This window comes from Hydractinia symbiolongicarpus, chromosome 12, assembly GCF_029227915.1.
Source record: "Hydractinia symbiolongicarpus strain clone_291-10 chromosome 12, HSymV2.1, whole genome shotgun sequence".
NCBI classification, from domain to species: domain Eukaryota; kingdom Metazoa; phylum Cnidaria; class Hydrozoa; order Anthoathecata; family Hydractiniidae; genus Hydractinia; species Hydractinia symbiolongicarpus.
This window is the reverse complement of record NC_079886.1, coordinates 23,489,741-23,511,955: the sequence shown is the minus strand read 5'-3', so window position 1 is coordinate 23,511,955 and position 22,215 is coordinate 23,489,741. Positions and strand designations below refer to the sequence as shown.

At 34.6% G+C, this 22,215-nt stretch overlaps 1 protein-coding gene across 1 annotated transcript; it reads left to right on the top strand.

The window, feature by feature from the left end:
* The first annotated feature begins 365 nt into the window (after window positions 1-365).
* Window positions 366-5,708, top strand: LOC130621612 (uncharacterized). Its single transcript, XM_057436931.1, has 2 exons — window positions 366-837; window positions 2,290-5,708. The coding sequence occupies exon 2, from the start codon at window positions 5,066-5,068 to the stop codon at window positions 5,495-5,497; it is 432 nt and encodes a 143-aa protein (XP_057292914.1). The 5' UTR covers window positions 366-837; window positions 2,290-5,065; the 3' UTR covers window positions 5,498-5,708.
* The last annotated feature ends 16,507 nt before the right edge of the window (window positions 5,709-22,215 follow it).

Sequence of the window (22,215 nt, the reverse complement as noted above, 5' to 3'; positions counted from 1 at the left end):
AAAAAAATCTTACCTTATTACTGGCATCGGAACAATGAATGTTTTTTTTTGCGAAGCAATTGAGCTTTGCGAGCGAAGCGAGCGAAGCGAAATTGTGGAGCACGTTTGCTACACGCGAGGTATACCAAGAGAATTATTGAGATTCTCAAAATTTCGATAGAAAAAAAATCATATAAAATCAGCGTAAAGAAATAGGACTGATATTTTTGCACATAAAGCTAGGGTATTTTTTTTTCTAATAAAACAAATAAGTTTGGACCGAGGGGTTAAAGTATAAGTTTAGTAAAAAATGCAATAAGTACGGCTCGTACCCCCCCACCCCCGGATTTTGACCCCCCCCCCCCCCGTCTTTTGGTCCGGATTATACGTCCGCCGAACTTGAACACACAAGGAGGAATATGCCGTGAACAAGAAACGGTAGTCGGCATTTTAGACACGTATATTTTACAGACCCAAAATATGCCTTATTTCTTTGTATTATAGCTAATTATGGTATAAATAATTAATTAATTACTTTGCAATTTTGCTTCTAATACTATTATAGTTGTATTTTAATGAAACATAATAGTATTAAAACGGTTTTCTTCTTTTGAAAAAATTTATTGCTAGTCCTGTTTCTAATCGACTTTACTTGTGTATTTTAAGCTTTTTTGTTGCTGTGCTTTTTCTGGAGATTTTAGTTGGATTGGAAAGCTCCTGTGTAAGGTACCCTTTCCTAAAGAAAAATTGAAGTAATTTGTACAATTATAACGCGCCGAGCTGTGTTTTATTTTATTGTTTCTAAGAGGATGTAAGAATACAATATTATCAATTTTAATTGGTTTTATCCAAATCAAGGTAAGGCTTAATCACACGAAAGGTAGCTAGCTAGAGCTCAGTTTTGTATAAAAGAATTGAAAGTAATTTGTAGAATACATATGGAGAAGCTGTATTACTACCTAACTGATAGCCAGATATAGGAAAACCTGTAGCTAGGGCGCAGACAAAACAAATAGCTCTGGGCGCTAGAGTGAGCTGACCAACCGTTTTTTATCATTTTTTATTTATTATATAAGTAACCTGTTTCAGTAATTAAAAAAATATCCACTTTTGCTATCAAACCAACAGCAATGTAATTGTCAATAGGAATTAGTTTTCCGTACACCCTCCCTGAGAACAAGGTTTAAAACGACATTAAAACATTAAAACTGTCATTAAACAGAACTTCAAGGATGCCCAAGCCGCACCACGTCCTCTAAACGGCGTGGGCATCTTCGAAACTGCTTGTAATTTTAGAACAAGGGTGCTGATAAGCTGCATACGCCGTATAACTTGCAGGCGTTTTTGGGCAAGTTTAGCGTTTTGCAAAAAAATTGAAGTATTCACCCGAAAAAACCTGCATAGACCATAAAGTAAACTATGTGGTAGTAAAGTTCTTAAAAGAACTGTTTTTGATGGTTTTTGATAAAATTTACTTGATAAATAACTTTCGGCAAGTTCGGGAAAGGCAAGTTCGGGAAAGTGCAGGCGGTTTTGGAAGACAATCACTAATTTAATTGGAAAAGTTGCCCGAACTCGCCCTTATATATGTGGCTGTTTGCAGCTTATTGACACCCTCTTATTTTAGAATATTCTCAGGAATAATAGACCAAGAGAAATTACATCACAGTTTTTTGTCCACCGCCCACGTGTGTTTGAGAACAACCCACATAACAAAGTTCATTATTTTTTAAATTATTTGTGTAAAAATTACTATTTCATTCACGATAAACCATTTGAATCCTATCCAAGGTGCTTTTCTATTAGTGCTGAATTTAATAATTGACATGGTTCAGCATAGTTTTTAAAAGGGTCTGATTGCAAAATATGATTGCCAAAGTTCAGCACTTGTAATATTTGTGTATTTGTGTACTCAGCTTCTAAAACACACACAAGAGACATTATAATTTCCTCTGGGTGATTACATTAATGTTGGTTGAAAAAAAACCGAATGATGAGAAGCATATGTTTTTAAATGGGTCTAGGACAATAAACTTATTTAATTTCCCTTGGCCTTGCATCAATCAAATTCTGAAAAAATAAACACTTCTAAAATTATTTTGTCAGATTTGGAAACTGTTGGTATGGTTGGAACTTTGCGTATAAAATTAGTAAAGTTGCCAAATTGTTTAGTTTTTTTCTTTTATACTTTTCCGAATTAGCCTTAATTATTTATAAGATGAAAAACAGTGCTTTCAATTCCATTGACTTGGCCATCCCTTAAAGGCACTGGAAGCTTCACTATATGAAAATGTTTTCTTTTTCTTTTAGATTGTGTACAATGGGAGTGAGTGATGTAATCTTCTAATGCGTGTGGTGAAAAGAAGGCGAATCCGTTATTGTTTTTCTGCCCAAATTTGAAGCTATTTAATAAATCTTGATAAAGTTAAAAAACTGTTTTGATTTGTTTGTTTTTGTTTTAATTGTTTCCCGTGAGTTTTCGAAATTCGTTCCAGCAGATTCTGTGGCTTCTACTGCTGGTATTTTTACGTGAAAAAAATATGTTTTGTTGTGAGGTCATTTGCGAAATCGTTAACGTTAGGACCAACTTCTGCGGGTAGTACAACTCGATGTATCACATATCTTTTGGAATACTGCTAAAAGTGTACTTTTGTATTGCGCTCTTAACTTTTACCATTCTGTGGGAAAAGGCGGTACAAAATTTTAACACGCGTTATTCGTTTTTGTTAGTTTCGCGTAATCTAATTTTCTCGCACATTTTGAAAAGAATATCCCACGCACATCAAATACTCGCGCAGTCTATTCGCAAAAAAATTGTTTTTGAGCAACGAATTGTTCCGCAGAGCGTTCATTTTCCTACCTCGTCCCCAGGGTTCTTCTACATGATATTCAATTTTGATGTATTTCGGAAGATGTTAGCGCCAATTAGACAAGAAGCGCTAGGGACAAAGTATTGGATAGTTTAATTTTGCTTGCAACTTGCGAAATGCTTCGCAACCTTTTTTTTAATTTCTAGAATTTTTGATTATATAATCTGTGCACTTGTTCTCTATGAGGCTCGAAACAATCTGTCTAAAACTGCTGAACTTTGTAAAGAATTGAAGAAGAACTTTGGTGGTGTAGACTAGATGCGCCAGTAACTCAAATATCAAGGTGAGATAAGGTCCATACTTATTTTTTCTTTTAGAACAAATACTTTTCCATCATTCAATCTAAATTTAATCATTTTATTTTGATGGGGTTTCAAAATATGACCTTCCGAAGTACCACCCACACAGAATTTCCTAAATTTTCACAAAATTCCAAGTGAAAAAAAGCAGTGCGGGAAAGATTTTCTGTCTTTGAAAATTTCGGCAGATAATCTTCAAAGTATCCATCAACATTTAAAAAAAATCTTGGGATTCTGAGTGCTTGTATACATAACCTTACATTTAAATATGGTCGATTTTCGAAAAAAATGCATGCAAGTAATTTTTTTGAGGATTTTGATGTCTCGTTTACCCAAATATCAAAGTGTAAAAAGGTCTATACTTTTTTTTCTTTTAAAACTAATAATTTTCCATCATTTAACTTAAACTTAATCATTTTATTTTTATGGGGTTTCAAAATTTGACCTTCCAAAGTATTGCCTGGACAGAAATTGCAAAATTTTCACAAAATTTGGGAGAAAAAAAAGTACTGCAAGAAATAATTTTCAGTTTGGAAAATTTAATAAGATAATCTTTATGAGGCGCCATAGCGGACAAAAGTAAGACATTTTATTTTGTGGTGCCCAATATTATTTTTATGCCAAAGGTTTTTTTTTACGGCATGATTTTTTTACGATATAAAATATTTTTATTATGTTAGAATTTTTTTTTTACTGTTATGAATTTTTTTTTGCGTTATGACTTTTTTATAGCACAATCATGTATTATTTTTGTATGACTTATTTTTTATGAAGTAAAATGTTAGCTCTGAACATATGTTGTTTGTTATTGAAGCAATAATGGAGCTTGATGATGAACTGCTCTTTGTTCCGCGCTGTTTCTGGTGAAATTGTAAACGCTCAGCATTCCTTGTCATCAGATAATTCCGATTCTGTTGAATTTTGCCACCTAAGAATCGAGAACAGCATATCCTTCTTGGGAACACTGATGCATCAATTTGCAGATAATATAGATGTTTATAATGAAATAGAACACCTGAAAAATGAAGCAGAAAGAATCAAAGTTCAATTGGATTTCTTTTTAATGGGAATTGCAGTAACACACAGTGGAGAAGACTGTTATGACATTAACTGGCGGTAGACCTAGAAAAGATGTTTCTAAGAATGTCATTCAACATCTCTTTGATTTATATAAGAGTTGGAAAGTTGTATCTCAGATCTTGCAAATATTTGATAGAACGTTAAGGAGAAGACGATTGGAATATGGAATGTTAATTTCCAATACAAGTGGTCCAAGAAACTTTTACCACCAGGTTGATTCAGAACAATTAAACGACGCTGTCCGCACTATACTGGATAGAGTTCCAGATGCTGGTGAAACAATGGTCATCAGTGCTCTTCGTACATTTATGTGCAAAGAAGGAAAGTACGCGATGCTATTATGGAAGTTGAATCAATAAATAGATTATTGCGAAGGAGAATTACCATTAGAGACTACAATGTAAAACACCCAAATGCTTTATGGTAGGGTTTGTTTTTTTCTTAGATATAAAAATTGATTTCTCTTGTTCAGGCAATGTTTTACCATTTAGGCACATAGACGGCCATCATAAGCTTATACGCTGGCGCTTTGTTATTCATGGCGGCATTGATGGATTCAGCAGAAAGATTGTTTACTTAAGGTGCACCGGGAATAACAAGTCGGACACCGTTTTGGAGCTATTCCAAAGTGCTGTAAACGAACATGGATTACCATCTCGTGTGCGTAGTGATATGGGAGTTAAAAATGTTCCTGTTTCTCGATTTATGATAACAAGAAAAGGTTTAAACCGCGCTAGCATGATTGTTGGCTCATCTGTACATAATCAACGTATAGAGAGATTGTGGCTTGATGTTAAACGCTTGGTAGTTCGTTACTATAGTGGAATATTTTAAACGATGGAAAGCATGGGATTTCTCGATTGTTTAAAGGAACACCAATTGTTTGCGCTGCATATGGTTTTTTTACCGTTAATTAACGAGTCTCTCGCTGAACTTATTAATGACTGGAACAATCATCCACTAAGTTCTGCTAGAAATATTTCTCCTAATCAGATGTGGCATTTGGGCATGCAAGAGATCTTTAACTCTGACACTTCTAGTTTCGACCATTTAATCAATAGCGAGTTGGAAAATTTCGGTGTGATAGAGGAGGGCACACATGGTACTGAAGAAAATGAAGCAGTCGTGGTACTAGAGATTGATCACTTGATAACTGAAGACACACGTCATGAATTAACACAATATATTTCCCAGCATAGACAAAATATATATAGACAAAATATGGTGGATGTTTATCTACATGTATTAAACGAAATAAACGGACACTAAAAGCACCAGACACAGTAAAAACAAAATTAACAAATAATTTCCAGATTTGTCTAAATCTGGAAATCTGGATTTGAACTAACCTTATAAGAGTCAAAGTAAGACAAAAATTATTGGGATAAATTCCACATAAGAAAAAACATGCGTTAAAACTTTGGATAAAAAATTGTCTTAAGGATGCCTCCACAAACATAGTAAAACATAACTTTCGAAATCATAACAAAATTATAAGAAAATTAAAAGTAATAAATAGTAATAATCGCCAAAACCGACACTTTCGTAATTTAGTATAATATCAATCATTCGATGGATTATGACTTTATCATCTTTATTGCACAAAGGTAGCATGAAACTAAATGAACATGCAGAGGCATGTGGTAAATTTTCATCAATATACCCAATTAATATTTTTCGTCCGTTGAAGGATAATGTATTTTCGAAACCAGTTGCAAATTTCAAAAACATCACAAGCTTATTTTCCGTGCATTGTGACAAGTAATCTTTAAACCATTGTTGTGCTAATGACTCTGCTGGGCTTTAACTGTTCACATTTTTCCACTCACAAATATTTAAAACCAAGTCCAAAGTTACATGCTTTACACCTGTGAAGATCTCCCTAAAAACAGGGATATATAAATATACATTAAAATGCATTGTAGCCAAACCTTCTTTGAGCGCATGTATTTTTTACATCGACGAACAACGAGTTCATCTTGAATTATAATTCAATCAAAATATTTCTGTTGTTTACTGTAACTTCTACATCGTTATTCCAGTCCGATAATGCCACAATTTGCTCATATGCTGGACCATCAGCACTGCTAAATAACGCTTGAATTTCTACATCTTCATTACATTTTAATAATTTTTTAATAAAACTTATTAAACATCCAGTTGACGATGTCAAAGGTATATCAGTCACAGAAAATCCTCCTGAACTAGCATGCTCATGTTGTAACAAGGTGCGAAATGATTGAAAAAAAGGTCCATCTTGTAAAAGACTGTTGGCCACAATTACTCCAAAAATTTTGTATATTTGCAAATTGCCACCTGATCTTTTTGTAATTATTATTATTATTAATCATATTTATACAGGTTTACATCTTCAGTATGATATAATATATCTGCACTGTTATCAACGAGTGACCTGTTAAAACAAAATAAAAAAAGACCCAAAATTGTTTTTTGTTTTAAATAATATATATAAAATTATGAGAATGTTAGAAAAAAAGAAAAGAAAAAAAAATAAGAATCAAATAGCAGACTATGAACAGATAATTAGCAAAAATGGGAATTAGAAAAAGTTTGAGTTTAGGATTCAAACTAAGGTAATAGACCTAGAACTCACTTTGTTTCAAAAACTTTTTAAAATTTATCATACTCTTTTCTTCCCTGATATTAGAGGGGAGACTATTAAAAACTAAAGCTCCTTGATAATACGTAAGTTTCCGACCAGCTTCCGTCTTGATGTTAGGTAAGACTAATTTAGATCTCTTTCCTCTGGTGTTAATCGAATGGCTAACCAATTTTAAAATGCTGTCAACAGTAATATCGTTGACGGCTGTGAACACATCAATTGCTACTTTCCGTTTTCTTTGAGTGACGAATGTTGACCAATTCTTGCGGGTTCTGATGATGTGCTTAGCTCTTCTTAGCAAGGACTCAAAAATTTTCCAATCCATGTTTTATTCATTCCACCAAATATGTCGTAGCAGTAGAAGAACAGTGGATGGATCATTGAGTTAAAGATGGTTTCAGCAACATTTGGAGAAATTTTGTAACGTATTTTATATAAAAGTTTGATGCGTGAGGTTATACGCCTGTATGTTTTAAGGTGATGGTTCATGTTAAGGTGAGTATCCAGTTGAATCCCAATGTATTCATAATAATCTGGTTGGTTTATATCATTTTGATCGATCACAATACTGACAGAGGCTTGTGGTTTTCGGAACGCAAAGACGACAAATTCTGTTTAGCCCTTTTTTGAATTAAGAATTAGGCAATTTTCCTTCATCCAATCGTGAATGATATTTGCATGCAAATTTAAACAATGTTCAAGTTCATCTAGTGACTTGCTTGATAAATATATATCTGTGTCATCAGCATGCATCAATACTCGACAGTGTTTCAATTGGCACGGTAAGTCATTGATAAGAAGAATAAATAACAATGGACCCAGAATGGAACCTTGGGGTACACCATGCGTCATATTTTCAGGATCTGAGTATGCTCCATCAATGAAAACAGTTTGACCTCGGTTAAAAAGATAACTGCTTAACCAATCAATTTCAGTGCTAGTAATACCATAAAAAGGCAGTTTCTGGAGAAGGCAGCCATGGTTTACGGTATCAAAGGTCAAATCCATGAATAGAGCTCTGGTTGTCTTACTTTTATTCAACAAGTGATTTAACCGCTTCATGTGTAGATCTTTTTCGTCGAAAACCATATTGGTGCTCACTCAATAGATCTTGATTTTCTAAATAATCGGCTAGCTGGTCGTAGACGATTCGTTTGATGACTTTAGACAACACATTTAGTACGGAAATGGGTCGGTAGTTATCTATGTTTGAGCGATCGCCAGATTTATGCAATAGTATTATTTTTGCAGATTTTTCACAGGTTGGAAATGTACCAGTTTCCAAACCCTTGTTTATCAAGAACATGACAGGTGCAGCTAGTTCGTTTGAGATATCTTTAATTATCCTACCGGGGATAGTGTCAATATTAGCAGCTTTAGCCGTTTTAACCGATTTTAGTACTCTATTCACCTGATTAATTGTCACTGGTTGGAATTTAAATGATACATTCTTTTTATTAATCGTGCGCATATAATTACATATGTTGAACAGTTTCCAAGTAAAGTTGGTTATTGATGATTTCATGAGACTTGAACCAACTTTGGTGAAAAAAGAGCAAAAATTGTTCGCAATTGATCGAATATTGGATGGTACTGTTCTATTGATTACGAATGTTTTGCTCGGACTTGACGAATCTTTAGTAGGGTAGCACGACTTAATTTGTTTCCAAAAATCTCTTGGATTTGCTGAAGATTTTTTAAGAGCAGCACGAAGGTGATTTGCCTTTGCAACACGAATGCGATTGGTTACAAAGTTTCGGTAAGATTTATAACTTTCCCAGTCTGCAGTAGAATTTGATCGTTTAAAACGGCGATGATGATAATCACGCGTATTCATTAAGTTTCTGATTTCTCTGGTTATCCAGGGGTTGGATTTTCCACGTACAGTTTTTTCTTTAAGTGGCGCATGTTTATTGATTGCAGTTGATAAGTAGTATTTGAATAAGTTCCATGCTTGGTTTAAGTCGGTAACAGTTAAACAATTTTCCCCTGGTACGTTGCAAATTTTATTTTTTAGACCTTCTTTGTTGTATTTTGAATAATCATTTGCTTTGATGTTCTTTTGAGGATAGCGTTTACAGTTTGCTTTTCGGCTGATTCCGATTAGGCAGTGATCGCTGAGAGAGTTAGTGTATACCAAAGAGTCGTTTATTTTTGATTTATCGGTTGTAAAAATTGAATCAATTAGTGTTCTACTTTCTTTTGAAATGCGTGTAGGCGATTAAATGACCTTACTGTAGTTATACAGTTTACAGTTACAGTCTAGAAGCACTGGTATTATTCGAGCTTGAAGATAAAGAATCGACAGCTGCCCGATGCTTTGTTGAAATGCTGGATGCATAACTATTCGTTCTGCTATACGAGCAAGAGACTCTACGTTTATCAAAGACTCTCCTGAACCTGAAGAAGCCATCTTGTATAAATAAACTTTTTTATTATGTGTTTTCGCGCGTCTTTGTTAACAATATGTATCTCTTAGCCAGACTGTGCATTATAAAAAAACATTTGTGTCGCATAAATATAAATTTGTGCCATATAAAAATCATACAACAAAAAATAGTCTCTGACAAAAAATACAAACACAAAATAAAACGTAAAAAAATAAAATAATAATGTCACATAAAAATAATATAGCTTATATAAACGAGAATTTGCTTTTGTCCGATACGGCGCCTCATAAATCAAAAAAGTCTATATTTTTATACATATCTGTGTTTTCAAATGTAGTGAATTTTTTTAAAAAAAACTGATTGTGCGCAATAATTTTTGTGTGATTTTTATGCCTCTGCAACCGAAATTGTTATGATAAATAATGTTCATGCTTAATTTTTATCTTTAAACCTATGGTATACTAGCACTAAATTAAATCACGGCCATTATATATCAATGATGTTTCAAATTATGACCATCCAAAGTAGCAACCACAGAAAATCTCTTAAACATGTACTTCTGTACATATACTTAATACGGGATCTAATTATGCTTCATAATCAATTATCAATGAATAGCAAATTTAAAAATATATCTATTAACATCAGTATTTTTCATTATGAAAATATTTTAGTGAACAAACTAGAAATTTTGTTCAGTTCATCAGAGGATATATGATAGCAACGTGCACCATGACCTTGAACTTCAAGTGTATCAATGTTACAATTAATATGCTTAACTGGTACCCAACATATGTCATCAACTCTAGGCCACGTAAAACTTGTTCCTTGACGCGTCATAAACTTTAACAGGAGGTCATTGTTCTCCAAAGAGCATTCGATAATGTTTCCTATGTACCAGTTTTGATCATAGATAGAGCATACATACATACATACATACCAGGCTTGTATTTAGTGCATTTTCATAGCTTATGATTGTGGAAATAGTGCCTGTAGATAAATTAGTGTGTGTGTTTGTTATTTTTTAACAAAGCGTTCATTGAAATCCACTGCACAATGCATGTAAAGGCTAAAATATGACAAAAAACTGTACTATAACTTGGCCCTTCTACAAGTCTAGTCACACGTGCCCCGTGCGCCCCTTTATCCCCAAAAAAGAATAATGATAGAAGAAACAACCCTGTATTTTAATAGTTGTAACTACTGCAAGACAATAACATCGCGCAAACTCTAATATTTATGCTCCTATCCTCAACCTTATCACGCATATCGCTCCACAGCCTCTTGGCCAGAAACTTAGGTAAAATTTGTAATTATAGCACGCGATAGTGCAAGTAAATGCATGTTGCGAGCGCGCTTGTTCTCAAAATATTTTGTAGATGGCTGGATACAAAGATTGTTTAAATTTGGACTACGTTGAAATTAAAAAAAATACTGCAAAATAATTTTGTAAGGCCTACCATGGCAGTGGGGAGGTGTATATGTGTGTGAGATATATTGCTAAAACTAGCGATAATCCCTGTATTTTATTGTGCTCTCTGGTGCTGTTGGTTTATATTCTTTTTGTTAGGTTTGATAGTTGTTTTTGTTTTTTTTTCTTTGAATTTTATAGTAGTCATTGGATTGGGTGTTTCTTCGATTTTAATTGGAGTTGTGGTTGTTAGGTGTTAGGGTGTTTTTCTTGTAGTGTAATTTAGGTGGTCTGATTTTGAGGTTCATAAATGGTACTAGTCGACGCGTTTGATCAGGAATTTCTTATTTAGGAAGGAGTGTGGTTCTTTTGATTATTAGATTGTTGTTGGTGGTCACAATAGGAGGCAGAAGTGTAGAGGAATATTTACCTGACTTACCTGAAGAGGATTGGCCGCACGTTATGTTGTCTGGTATGGGTGTTGATTTATGTATGTACTGTAATTGTAACTCAATTTGATTTAATTTAGATTGCATGTGCGTGATGTTTTAATTGACCTGTTCCAGAAAAATATGGTGAAGGGAGGTGGCTGTGTGGTGAAATATCTGCTTCCAGTGGGTAATTCGGTCTTTTGTAAGGGAAATGGTGGGGATGATATTTATGCATGGCCCAAAGTTCTCGATTTCCGTTTTTTTTTTTAATTTTTTTTCAGAAGCATGTCCAAGCTTTGTTTTTTTGTTTGTTTGTTTTTTCGAGGTGTCTTTGGTGCACGAAGGTAAGGGAGTCTTATGGAGGGGCAAACTCAGAATCTTCTGTCACGGCGGTACTGAATTGATCGCAGTCCATAATTAAAGACTAAAATTTTAAAACAAAAAATAGCGACCGACACTTATCATTTATTTTGCATTCGTTTGGAGGGTCGTGGTGACAAAAGGTGAGGTGCATGTGAAATTGTCTTTCGTTGCGATCCCATGGGTATTCCACTCTAAAAGAGGATTAGACTATCAATGAAATTTCTGCAGCTAGATCGCGTAACTCCTTTTGCATTGTAAACCGAGTGCAATGAAATTTGTTTTTGAGCAAACATATCGATGGTATACGAGTACGCTTCAATCATAACAAATGAGAATTCTTCTTTATTTAGGTTATCCTTAACAAACCGGTATTCTTTAATGTGATTAATTTATGTTGAGTGTAAATCCCTGAGTTTTTATTTGGCATTGCTTTAACACATTGAAAAGGCATAATTCCATTTATGATATATATACCGGTTTTTCTTAACTTGATAACTTGCACAATATGCTTGCCCACAAAAGCGATTTTTCGGATAATTTTAATATCTTTTGTTAAAAGTTTTTTATGCTCTAGAGAAGGCTGGATAATTATTTCAGTGATAAAATTTAGCGCAAAAGCCCTTATAGGGTAAAGTAATTATCATCCAGAATATAATCGCCAGTCGTGTGAGTTTCTGTTGCCATATAACGTAATGGCGCATAATCTGAACATGTACCCTTTTTTCTCCCCAAGATTAAGATGCATGATTTGCTGGTACTTGCGGAGTTCAAGATATGAAAACTTTACTTGTTAAATATTTTTTATACTGTCTGTAACATGAAAGAATAAATTTCTTGGTGGCTCGATAAATATTTTAGTCAGTGTCAACTGGGAAGATGGATCGTTTCAGATGTGTGATTACGGTCGACCATTTAAACCATGTTTCTTAAGAGTGCTTCCCTTTAAACCGTTTTGCATCAGGTTTTGCATCAGACATTGAACTGGATGGCGGACCTTCCTGGGTAAACTTGAGTGGTTCACGAGCTATGAAAAAATGCAGCTGTAAAGCTTAATCTCAATTAGGGCAATGATCTCTCATCCTTATCGCTTTTTTCATCGCCTGCTATCACTTTTACCTGACAATGTAAAGTGCGCAGAAGTGTATAAATATACTTATGTGTGAGGAAAAGAAAAATTTTGTTTTCAGCAATTGATGATTCTTTATGGAACAAAAAAGGTTGCAAATAGGAGATTTTGGGTGAAGGGAATTTATAGCGAAAGTGAGGAATAAAACACAGGTCACAAAATTGTACTCATTGCTACATTAATAGCTTTCCACACATTTTTAACTGTTTTTCCTTAAAAACCAGGATCTGCTTTTTCAAAAAACACATCTATATTGATGAACTTCGATAGAAAGCTTTTTTTAATTGCAAGACGATAGCGTTACTTGTTACTTATCGTATACTGTGAACAATACATAACAGTACATCTGTCAATGCACCTCAACAACATTCAAAATACCTTCTTTTTCTTTCTTGGCTAGAAAATCACCAACCTTTTCACATTTCCTACAGTGACACGTTTTGCTGGACACCCTGCGTTTTTTGCGTAATGGCCTTGTCTGCCACACCCATCTCTTACAAAATGAACGGTTCTCCCTCTACTACCACTTCTTCTAAAATTTCTGGTTACTCTCACTTTTGCCTTTACTAACTCCTAAATCAGTCTTTGCTAATTTCACTACTAATTTACTATAACCTGAACCTTCTTCCTTTTCCATCTGATTAGATTGTCCTAATCTAGCTATTTCAAGCAGTTCATCTAGACTGATTTCCTGGAAACACGCATACAGATCAGTTTGTACGATACGGTCACGAATCATATCATTTTCAAGAGCATCAAGTTATTGCAAGATTCGCAAACGATTACATTTATGTAGAAATGTTCTCAGGCTCCCTTTGCTAAATTAAACATTGTCTCTGGAGTAGAATGTTTTTCTTCTGCAAAAAGAGTTCGTAAACTTCTCAGTTGCATATTTGAACTGATATTTTTCAGGCTCTACCCCTTTTTTATTGTCTTGACCTTGTTCACCAAGAAATATCTTGGACAATTTCACTAATATTAAGAACTGAAATATTTTATATCTTCAAAATCCATAGACAAATTTCATGTGCTGTTCAACTTGCAAATCTACTTGTCGTGCTATTTTAGAATAGGGAAAATCTGTCGGATGGAAATCGATAGAAATAACTGTCATAAAATTCGTCCTCCTTAGAAGATCAGTAAACAAGAGGGATTGATCAAAGTACTCATTGAGTACTTTCTAATAAAGTATACTTAAAACAATTTTAATTTGCTGGTGCGAAGAAAAGAGATTGCAAACCCATCTGTTGGACGGAATCGATAGAATTTTGTTCTAAATGAATTTATGTTCAACATGTCTTTCTATCGAAATAACAAAAATAGCATAAGTCAAATTACACTTTTAGACAGGAACAATGAATTATGGAACTAAAAACAATGAAATCAGTTTATTGTATAAATTATTTAAGAAGTTATTGGCTCTAGATAATATGACCTTAATACAGTTGCACGGAACTGTTGGACGGAAAAAATGCGACAAAATTAATCACTTTGAATAAGGCGGCTAAAACTTTTGTTTTCTTTCAGCTTGGTGCTTTGACTTTAAAAATATATTTTGCAAGTAGAAATAGAATTCTGAATTTTCTTAAATTGCATGAAAAAAAATACATTCCGCCCAAAAGATTTTCTTACGATTATTACATCTTGCTTTTAGTGTAGATGAGTATTTAAAAGCTGTATTTTTGAACGTATTTCTCTTTATCATATCAAATTAGGAAAAAAAAAATCACGTTTAAAGTCGTGTTAAAGTAAACTTAATTTTCCGTCCAACAGATTTAAAAAAAGGTATATTGAAAATTCTCTATTTATAAAAACATTGTTCGTGGTACCACTGGGAACAGATAGGACACTGAATCCATTCTTCACCTTCGATATACTCATTCTCGCAGTAATTGCACAGATTATCGTTGCCCAAATGCATTACTTTATGGCCACACTGAATGCCATACTTACGAGTGAAGAAAGGTTCTGAATCCTCACTTAAGAAAAAAACTCAAGGTTGTAGGAATTGGAATAGCTTTGGCAACTTCCTCTTTCAAAAGATCTTCTTTTCGCAAGAACAAACAATCGACGTTGCTGATTTTATTTGCGCACGAAGTAAATTCCTCAGGAGAATTTATCACAACAGCGTTTGACATAACTTTGCGGTGTACCAATTTTTTTATTGTTTCACCAATGCCATCCATAGGCCCTTTTCCATGATGAGCTTCGTTGTAATGCCACTCCAATTGCAAATCTTTATGGAAATTGATAAGCAAGTTGAACACAAATCTCGAACGAAATTGTGCGCTACATCCGTCGCTGACAATATGAACGAATTTGAATTTGACGATCTAATTTTTCTCTAACGTGTTCAATCACTTTGTTTACACACGACTTGGACGCCACCCGAGATTTATCATTCTCCTCTGTTGTTACAGTGATTGACATCTTGCATAATTCTCCATCTTTGCTGTAATAAACGCAAGCAGTGAAAAGGCTGAAACCTTTGTTACCAAAGTAAGCGCTCTGGATTTCATTCTGCTGCTTGCACTTGTAATTTTCGCTGTACTCGAGATGGATCACGATTTCGTCTTCCCCAAGCTCGTCTGTTATTCTTTTAATTTCAGCGAACTGCCTTCTTTTTGTATACATGTGTGCTTTGATGACTTCAACTTTGTTTTGCCAGGATACTAGAGACTCTTCAATGTCGGTTTTCATTTGGAACTTTGTGAGGTAACCATCTGAGCCTTTTTTCCATTGAAAGTATGTGCAGCTTGTTGTACCATCATCTGATTCTCCATCCGACTCATTTGAATCTGTTGAGTTGTTTTAGTATCAAAATCTTCATATGTGAGTCCATGAAGTGTGCAATCGTCACATAAACTCATCATACAGTATCCGACGAGCATGAATATTCTTCGACGATGGAATGTGGTTCTAATGGTATACTATGTTTGCACGTTTGGTTCAAGCCCTTGGCCAACAAAACGGTGTTCTCAAAGACTTCGCACAAGCAGGTGTATTAGGGAATTTTGTTATTGAAAATGTACTGCTTACGAGCTTTGATAGCGAAAACGAGAGTTTCTTGACAAATCTGTCTTTGAACCCTTCACCCGATGCTAATTCAACATTTCCAAGACATCACGTAACGGCCATGAAAGGTATCGCTTTTGGACATGTATTTTCTCCCCATTGAATTTTTTTGTAAGTGGTTGCCTTTGCCAGGATTCATGTAACAAATTTCTGGCCGATCGAGAGCATTTTCCTAAAACGAATGAAAACGAAAAAGTCCATAGTTTGCCCAATATTTGACATACTTGGCGACCATAAATAGGAGAAGTCATAAAATCTAGCTAAAGAGAGAGCATGTTAAATTTTTCAAGAGACAACATAAAATAAAGTAATAAAGCATTTACAATCCATTGTTCTTCTTCATTGGTGAGAAGCGTTGCTTTCCTTCCCTTGGTCGTCTCATTCAAATTAATTTTGATCTCATATTTCTCGGCCAGATTTTGAACAATTTCTTTTCTTTTATTGGGCCTGTTAGGTAATGCTTGGTCTGCTTTTTTCAACAAACGGTATTTGGTTTGTTTATGTTGAAATGAGGAACTTGATTCGTTCAACTGATCTTCATTCGCCGCTGTTGCTGCTTCAGCTGCTAATTTTCTTTCCTTCGCCAATCGTTTTCGCTCGCGATCTTTCCTTTTCTGCTCTTCGTATTTCTCGTCTTCTACATACTTCAGATAATCCCTTGCAAATTTCTTTCTTTCTTTGTCTGCTTTTCTTATCTTGTCAATATTATTTTCTCTGAACTTTTTGCAATACGCTGCGTTAGGCTTCATTTTTGCATATTTGTCAAAGCAACGTCGTCGAAGATATAAACGTCATCAACATTCGAACGCATAAAGAAGCTGTTGCATTGCATTAATATTATAATTCGATCATAACAAACGGCCACGTGAAAACGAAAAGTGAACAAAACAAAAAAGTAAACAAAACAAGACAGTGGCTTTCTTTTGCGAGGAGAAAGGATGCAGAGGAAAAACTCTGTTGGACGGAAAATTGTTACCTTTTATTTGCTATTTGAAATAAGTATACAAAAATTAAATACTTATAATATGATGTCCTGGGTAAGCTAAAAAAGGGTTATTTGAGGGAATCTTAAAATAATGGGTTATTCTTTTGCTGAAAGCTCCTAGATGAGGCTACGATAGCAGATTAAAAACTGTTGGACGGAATCGTAATTTTCCTGCATTTTACAAAAAATCGAAAATAAGACTTAAGTATTTTTTTGACCGATGATAATTTTCTTCGATAGTTAACGGTAAGATGATACACATCAAACATTTATAACATTCTGAAACCTAATGTAAAAGCATAAAAATCTGTTGGACGGAATTGTCTAAAGGCGTTCCAATTTTGTGAGATACCACGATTCCATATTTTGCTAAATTTATCGGGTTTTTTAATACAATTTAATAAGTGATACAAATATATTTTTTTCTTTTCTGAAAAGACTTGTCCTTTTCATCAAAAACTTACAACGAAGCTTTTCCGTCCAACAGATTGAAAAATCGATCGACTTTCGAAAAAAGTTTACTATTCTCTTTAAGTTGGGGCATTTAATCTAATTTTTTTTGGAAAAGACAGTTTTGATTTTTGATTTTGTTAATTTAGAAATGTGTGAATTCATAAGAAATTCAAACTTTTTATTTTTACCCAAAAGTGTTTACCTATTCTAAAATAGCACGTAAAGGACATTTTAAAAGCAGATATCATTAAAATTGTGATTTCTAAGTAAAAAAATGTTAAAGATAAATTCACTACTGGACTTGCTTTACGTTGTGTTAATTATACCTTTATTATATGGTTAGTATATATATTTGTACATAAAAGAAAACACAGTTTCTTATAGCAATTTGAAAGAAGCAATTTGAAAAAAGGCAAAACTTAGTTCTTATCTGTACATACATGACCTAAACAACCAGACTACAGGTTTATCTGAAGGTATGAAATGACATATAAAATATTCCATGCTATTAAAATGTTTAAATTCTCATAATAGGGTTTTTCAAGTTAGCCAATGCAGCACATATTATCAAATATCGTGTAAGTGAGGCAACAATGGTAATGGTAATTCATTTGCTATTATTCAAAACGTCTTCACCCGCCTAATAACTTGTTCCACAAGGATTCGAACCTTAGCTACCTTAGTCGGACAAATTTTCGCGGTTTTCGCGAATTTTGCCCAAATTCGCGAAATTAAATCCTCGCGAAATATTTGCAAACAGTCAAATCGCGAAATTAAATCCGTGCGAAATTTTTAGAAAGCCTGAATTCGCGAAATTAAATCCTCGCGAATTTTTTTTTAATTTGTACCATCGCGAAAATTAATACTCGTGAAATGTTTTGTTCTCGATTATTTTTTTCTATGTAAAACTTACAACAAAATTCGTAAAAAAATACGGTAAATAATATTATTTTATCTCTTTTGAAAAAAGTTTCGGATGTCTTTGCTCCCTGCTGTTGGTTGTACTGTTTTTTAACGCATTTGCGTTTTTTTTGCTCTGGCTGGTTCGGTACGGCCAACATTGTTCTCAAGAAACGAACCCATGATGACCTCATTCTTTGGTTGACAATATAATTCATCCACCATATCTTGATAGCGTCGAAGAAGCATGTGCCCCTTGATACTTCCATGCATCGAAACTGTTATTTCGCAGGCAATTTCAAGACCTCCTTGAAATAGAGGCGATCTTCTGTAGTGGGTGGCTGTCAGCTTTGCCACAACCGTAGCCCCTCTATCCAAAAGATATTTGGTAGGGCGAGAAATTTCCCTTGGTAAATGACCAACTGTTTCATTATTTTCGATGCGACATGTTTTGATCGCGAACATATCAAATATATTGTTTTTCTCAAAACGACATTCAAGCTCTTCATTTTCATAGGGATTCCAAACATCACGGTAAACGGCTTTAATGATTATGGATGTCTTTAAAGAGCAAATGACCGGTCCTGTCTTGAAGGTATTGTCTGACAACCATGTATTGCTAGAGAGCGTTCCTGCCAATTTCACATACCTCTTCCAACCTCTTGACGTCTAAATGGCTATGTAAAACGCATGCTGAAAAAGAAGTTTATCACCTGGTACGCAGATCAAATCACCCAAGCTATGGATAAAGGTCAAGAGCTCGAAACGATTGAAGTAGCACTAAAGCTTTCGATTGTCAAACCGTTACACGCGAAATGGCTTATTGAGATGTACAATGAAATGACGTCGGATGATGGGAAACAGGTGTGCTTGAAGGGTTGGCAAGTAGCAGGATAAAGGATGCTGTAGCCAAGGGTATGTCCGGTTTACCAAGCCTTGATCCGTTTAACGACATCGACCCAATGTTAGACGAAGAACCTAATGTTCAAGCTGTCAATTCTTCTTGTTTGTCCACAGCTTCAAAATACGTCAGTGATTACGGGATCGAAGACGAAAGCGACGAAGAAGAATGGGTCGAAGAAAATGAAGAGAATGAAGATAGGAATTTTTGATGACGAAGATGATTTGTAAATAGATTTTGACATGTAACTCGGAAGAAAAAGCATGATTCTTGATACTGATGACAATAAATCATTTTCTTTCCTTTACAATTTTTACGATATTCAAATGTTTCGTGAAAATTTGTTTTAAGTTAAGACAGAATTCGCGAAATTAAATCCTCGCGTAATTTTTAGAAAGCCTGAATTCGCGAAATTAAATCCTCGCGAAATTTTTGAAAAGACTAAATTCGCGAAATTAAATCCTCGCGAAATACGATTTATTTGACCTCGCGAAATTAAATCCGCGCGAAAGTTTGTCCGATCAAGGTACTTGACTTGTTTTCTTTATTTCTTGTGGCGTCATCTGAGAAGTTTCACGTTTACCAGGTGGCACTGTTAAATAAATTTGATTAGAAGCACACTCTTTTGAAATATTAAAGCCTTTATCAGACATAATTCTCGAGTAAGGAGGAACACTGTCTAAATAATTAGAATCTATCGTAATGGCTTTGTCTGATATTCTTCCTGTGTATGTCTCCGACATAAACGTAATAAATGAATTTGGTGTAACTGAGATTAGAATTTTACTGTGTTATGGTGTTTCTACCCTGACCATGTGGCTGATTGTAATTCCAGATGTTTTGGCGTTTCTAAGAAAATCTCAGAGCAATCAATTATGCCAACAACATCACAAAACTCATTAAAACTCATCTCATAAAACCTATCTACCAAATTATTATATAGTAGTCCTAATCTAAGTTTCATAAGCACCAATAAAAATTCTTCTTCTGACTTTAATTTAAGGTTATCCTTTTTAAATTTGTTAATGATACCAGCATAGTCAGATTGTGATTGTAAAAAATATGTATGATCTTCTAATACAAAAGAAGATGCCGCATTAGCATCAACACCCCAATGGGAAAGGTCTTTCTCATAGTTATCAGTGGCTGGATTAGTACTGTGACAGCTTACATAAATATCCACTTCTTCGACTTCATAATTTTTAGAAGAACATGAAGGATTAAGCATTTTTTTACTGAAGATCTTGGTGTTAACATTGATGATAAGGAACTGAACTTCCTTGTGACATCATAACCAAGGTTTTGAGTAGGAGAAGGGTTAGCTTTAGTTGGTTTTAAATCTTTAAAGTGTGCTGAACATATTCTTGAATCTTTTCCAGGTTCAAATAACTTAGTTTTTGAGCCTGGTTTTAAACGATTCACAAGGTTGATCCAGATCTTTCTGGAAGCTGGACCTTTCTTGATCGTTGGAAACGGTATCAATGAAAATAAGTTACACGAACATTCTTTTTTTGTTGTCTGATGCACTTCACAAAAACTATCCTTTAACTTTTTTAACTTGTAGCTACCATTAGAGCATTTTCTCACTGCATAATGTAGTCCATTTGACCATTAACAGTGAAAACATACGCGAATGCCCTACTGTTTTGGTCGAAATTTTCGTGTTTTGTAAACATGAAAACACCAATGCGGGAAAGCGTGGAATGGTGTGATGAATAGATTCTATTGAAATGTAACTTCAGCACATGCTTACACGTGTTGAGCACAAGAAATAGTTTCATATGTGTTGTGAACCGAGCAGTGTTGTAAAAAAAGTTTTAAAGTGGGGAAAACAAATAGGTGCGACTTAAGGGAAGGTGAATATTTAGCAGAGGCTGTTCGAATTTTTATTATGTCTGTACAACAAAAGTTGGAAAGAATATCGAGAAAAAGATCTAGTGTCAAATACTTCGAAGAAGGTGAGGAGGAATTAGGATGTGAACAGGAAAAGTTTATCCTTATTTGTGAACTGTCTGTCATCTTGAAATGTGTGTGTTCACATAAGAAAATTTCGCACAAATAATAATTTGTATTGGCTAGCTATCGCACTGAAACTCATTTGCAGCGTAGAACTCCTGTCGCACTAAAATTTTGTGTAATTTTAGAGCGTTAGGAAGCCCTGGTGGAAATCCACCTTTATTCGGTTGGTCACCAAAAAACTATTGAAATATGCTCTCCAGCGTAGAGTAAGCCATGCGGTATACAAAAAGTTGTAGTTCTTAAAAAAATACCTCCTGGATAAAGGGGTAAAATACTCAGGATTTTTTTCAAAGCGTGCAGAAATATTAACGTCAACACGGTGTGTAAACCGGTCGTCACTTTATGACACATGTCATTTTAAGTAAACCGGCTTAAATCTCAGTATAAAACTGGCTAACATATAGACCTGTCCCTGCTTGGTTTTCCTCATATTGGCTTTAATGTGTTTTTAAAATAGGATTTTATGCTCTAGGTAAAAAACGCCCTTAAACGCCCATTTCTTAGCCACTTTGTAAAAAAAAGGACTAGAATTCCTGTATCCGCCCCTGCTTGGCGTGGCAGTTATGGGCCACCGTAAATGGGTACCTGAGTTTATTTTCCGCCGTGCTTAACGAAACAACAGCTGGAAATATTTGTGACTATGAATTCCCTTTTTAGGGCAGGTATAATTGTACGTACGTTTAAAATGGCGGAGATTAGTATGTGCAAGTGTATTTCACAAGAAGCAAAAAATAAGGCTCTTTAAACAACCGAAAGGTTTTGGTACAGCAAGTTGTGTAGATAGAAAGTGAAATTGCGTAGGGAGAGTTAGCAAATGCTGGCAGACATGAAGTCAGAGACGAACACATATTTTAGTGAGCAAATTGTGATATTGAGGTTTTGTTATGATTTTGGTGACGTTAGAAACACATTACATCTTTTTAAGAACTATAATGGCGTAGCTAGGTGTGTGAAGAATTATCGCTTGGTTGATCTGACATACATTTCGTGCGATTGCAAAGTAAATAACTTCTTTTGTGACGTTTTTCAGGCCTTATCAAATGCAAAACTCAGGCCATAGCAAAATAAATAACTCTTGTAACGTCTTTCTCGCCTCATCAACTGTAAAACTCAGGCCGTAGCAAAATAATCCCTTTTGTGATGTCTTTCGCGCCTCATCAATTGTAAAATACAGATCGTAGCAAAATAAACTAGTACGGTGACACACCAGTGCGACCGCCAGACGACTTTTTATTTTTTTAGAGGCTAAAGGTAATGTGTCAAAGCAATAGAAACCTATGCGCGTGGTCGGACCTGCATTACTGTGTTAC

What these genes read in the sequence shown, in the direction of transcription:
- LOC130621612 (XM_057436931.1), top strand. Translation starts at nt 5,066, where the DNA reads ATGGAAAGCATGGGATTTCTCGATTGTTTAAAGGAACACCAATTGTTT.